The sequence below is a fragment of the Limulus polyphemus genome, unplaced genomic scaffold (genome assembly GCF_000517525.1).
Source record: "Limulus polyphemus unplaced genomic scaffold, Limulus_polyphemus-2.1.2 Scaffold6279, whole genome shotgun sequence".
In the NCBI taxonomy this organism is placed as follows: Eukaryota; Metazoa; Arthropoda; class Merostomata; order Xiphosura; family Limulidae; genus Limulus; species Limulus polyphemus.
Genome location: NW_013671889.1, coordinates 25,896 through 28,153, shown reverse-complemented (window position 1 = coordinate 28,153; position 2,258 = coordinate 25,896). Strand labels below are relative to the sequence as shown.

At 34.0% G+C, this 2,258-nt stretch overlaps 1 protein-coding gene across 1 annotated transcript in view; it reads right to left on the bottom strand.

The window, feature by feature from the left end:
• LOC106473568 (L-threonine 3-dehydrogenase-like) overlaps positions 1-2,258 on the bottom strand; it is a 24,727-nt gene that overhangs the window by 875 nt on the left and 21,594 nt on the right. The window contains exon 4 of the mRNA XM_022401974.1: positions 1,595-1,792. Coding sequence (XP_022257682.1) covers positions 1,595-1,792 — 198 coding nt within the window. The remainder of the gene's footprint in view (positions 1-1,594; positions 1,793-2,258) is intronic.

Sequence of the window (2,258 nt, the reverse complement as noted above, 5' to 3'; positions counted from 1 at the left end):
AAATGTGAATCAGCAATTGTCCAGCATTTACTAGTGAACCAGACTTGTGCTGACAACTACACTGATAGCAGGTTTAAAATTATTGTAAATGGTTGGTCGACCTTTCATCTCTATATTTTGGAAGCCACCTTTATTAAAACACATAAACCTGTCCTTTGCCGCCAAATAAAATTCCTATACAATCTACACATGCTTCAGTAGGTCTGTGACATTTCCTGATTGGCTTAAGGACATGCCAATCAGTGATTGCCTTACCGGCCTACGTTGATCTGACTCATTTTATAAGCTGTACAATTTCCTATAGATCATTTTCCAGACAGTTCTGCTATGATTAGTGTCTGGAGAAAAGCTTCAGCAGATATTTCCATTGCAACATCTCAACCAACAATTGGTCCAGTTATCAACGCTATTTTCAAATTGGGAACAACTCGACTTTCAATATCTACGTATCTACATGTGCCGATGTTTCCATTTATCAAAGTTATATTTTAAGATCTGTGCAAAAACTCAGCTAACAAATGTTTCCGCATATGAAAGCTATCTTCAAGTTTTGTACACCAAAAAACTTTTCAAATAAAAATATTAACTTCACTATATCTTTACCAATAATAAAATGAACGAAGGCTTAGTTTGATCATTTTATTGAAGTATATTTCTCGTTACATTTAAGGCACTGAAACAAGTTTTATCTGAAGTTTCTGTCATCTCACCATTTCTGTAGGTAGATTTTAAATATGTCAAAATGATCGACCTTTTCTGTACTTGGATGAAATTCAGTAACCAAAGGAAATGACAGCCATTGGTAACTTATGGCCAATCACAACCATGTATTATTTGGAGTTTAAATGAGAAAACAAACAAACTACAAATTATAGTTGTATTAAATATATTCCACCTATTGGAACTTTTAAACGAAGAAATCTTACTAAGTTATATAATATTTTAATATGACATGTCTTACTAATGGAAAGTCACAAATAGCACAATTCGTCAACAGATGTCACTAGCAACAGTTAAATGTCAGAGGTTGTAAACGTATTTTGTGATTATTAATCTTGATTCTATTAGGAATATAAATTCCTCAAGTGATGTTACATACCTAACAATACTTTTTTATCAGCTATTGCTGAGGAAATTAATTTGATTAAAAACTGATAAAACAATATTAAGTCAGATATTTATCGTGCTGAAAATGGGGAAAAGAACTTGTGAAACCAAAACGAACACCACTCAGATCGGAAGGAAATACCCGAGCCAAGTTTTTTTATCACCAGTGTTATGTTTACTAAACGAAAATATCTTCCAGGTTAATCTGATACAATAATATTAACTTAATATATTAACAAAATATATATACACGTAAAATAAAGTACCTTTGTTTATATAACTCAATATATCAGAACGGGTGGCATATATAACTAACTATAAAAGCCTTATTCCCATTGTCACTCTGTCGAGAACGCTTTCACGCTCCTTTTCTTGTTATTGCTGAACAATATACATCGTCGCTAAGCAACAGAACTATCACCTGATTGGTCTTAGTCCTACAATATTATACAAAGCACAGATCGTCAAGAGATAACCGCCTGCCTACCTTTAATAGTGAAACATCCGCGTATTATTTTCTCTCCGGTGACGTTCAGAGGGGTGTCTGGATGGACCATGCCAACGAGGATATAGGCTCCACCTGGCCGGAGGAGGCTCAAGCCTTTAGTGAACGATCCAGAATCGCCACATACTTCTACAACTACATCGGCCGTACCTGCCTTTGGATGGTTGCCTGTTGGCGATTCTAAAAGAGTTGAAAAATGGGGAAAAAAGTTGGAGAATGAAACTAATATTTATTCATTTTAATCATAGCTTTGTGAATGCCAAAAACCATCGTTCAAAGTTTTTTACCGAGTCTTTCTCAAGTAAGAAATAACTTTTATAAATAGGAGTATAAAGGTTGAAATGAAGAAAAGAACAATTAAATAATGAACACTATAATAAAATTGGGAAACGATGTTTTATTGACATTTTTCTTCTCGTGAACTTCCCGATGGCTTAGCGGTAAGCTTGAGGGTTTAAAACACTATAAATCGGGTTCGATGTCCGCAATGGAGATATTCTATCACGTAACTTTGAGCTTAAAACAAACAAACAAACACAGTTTTTTCTCTTTTTGAAGTTTATTATTTTCTAATGCAATGTATACACAGTGCTGAAAAAATAAAAATGTTTATGAAGCGACACAAAGCTTGAAAAGGATGGAAGAC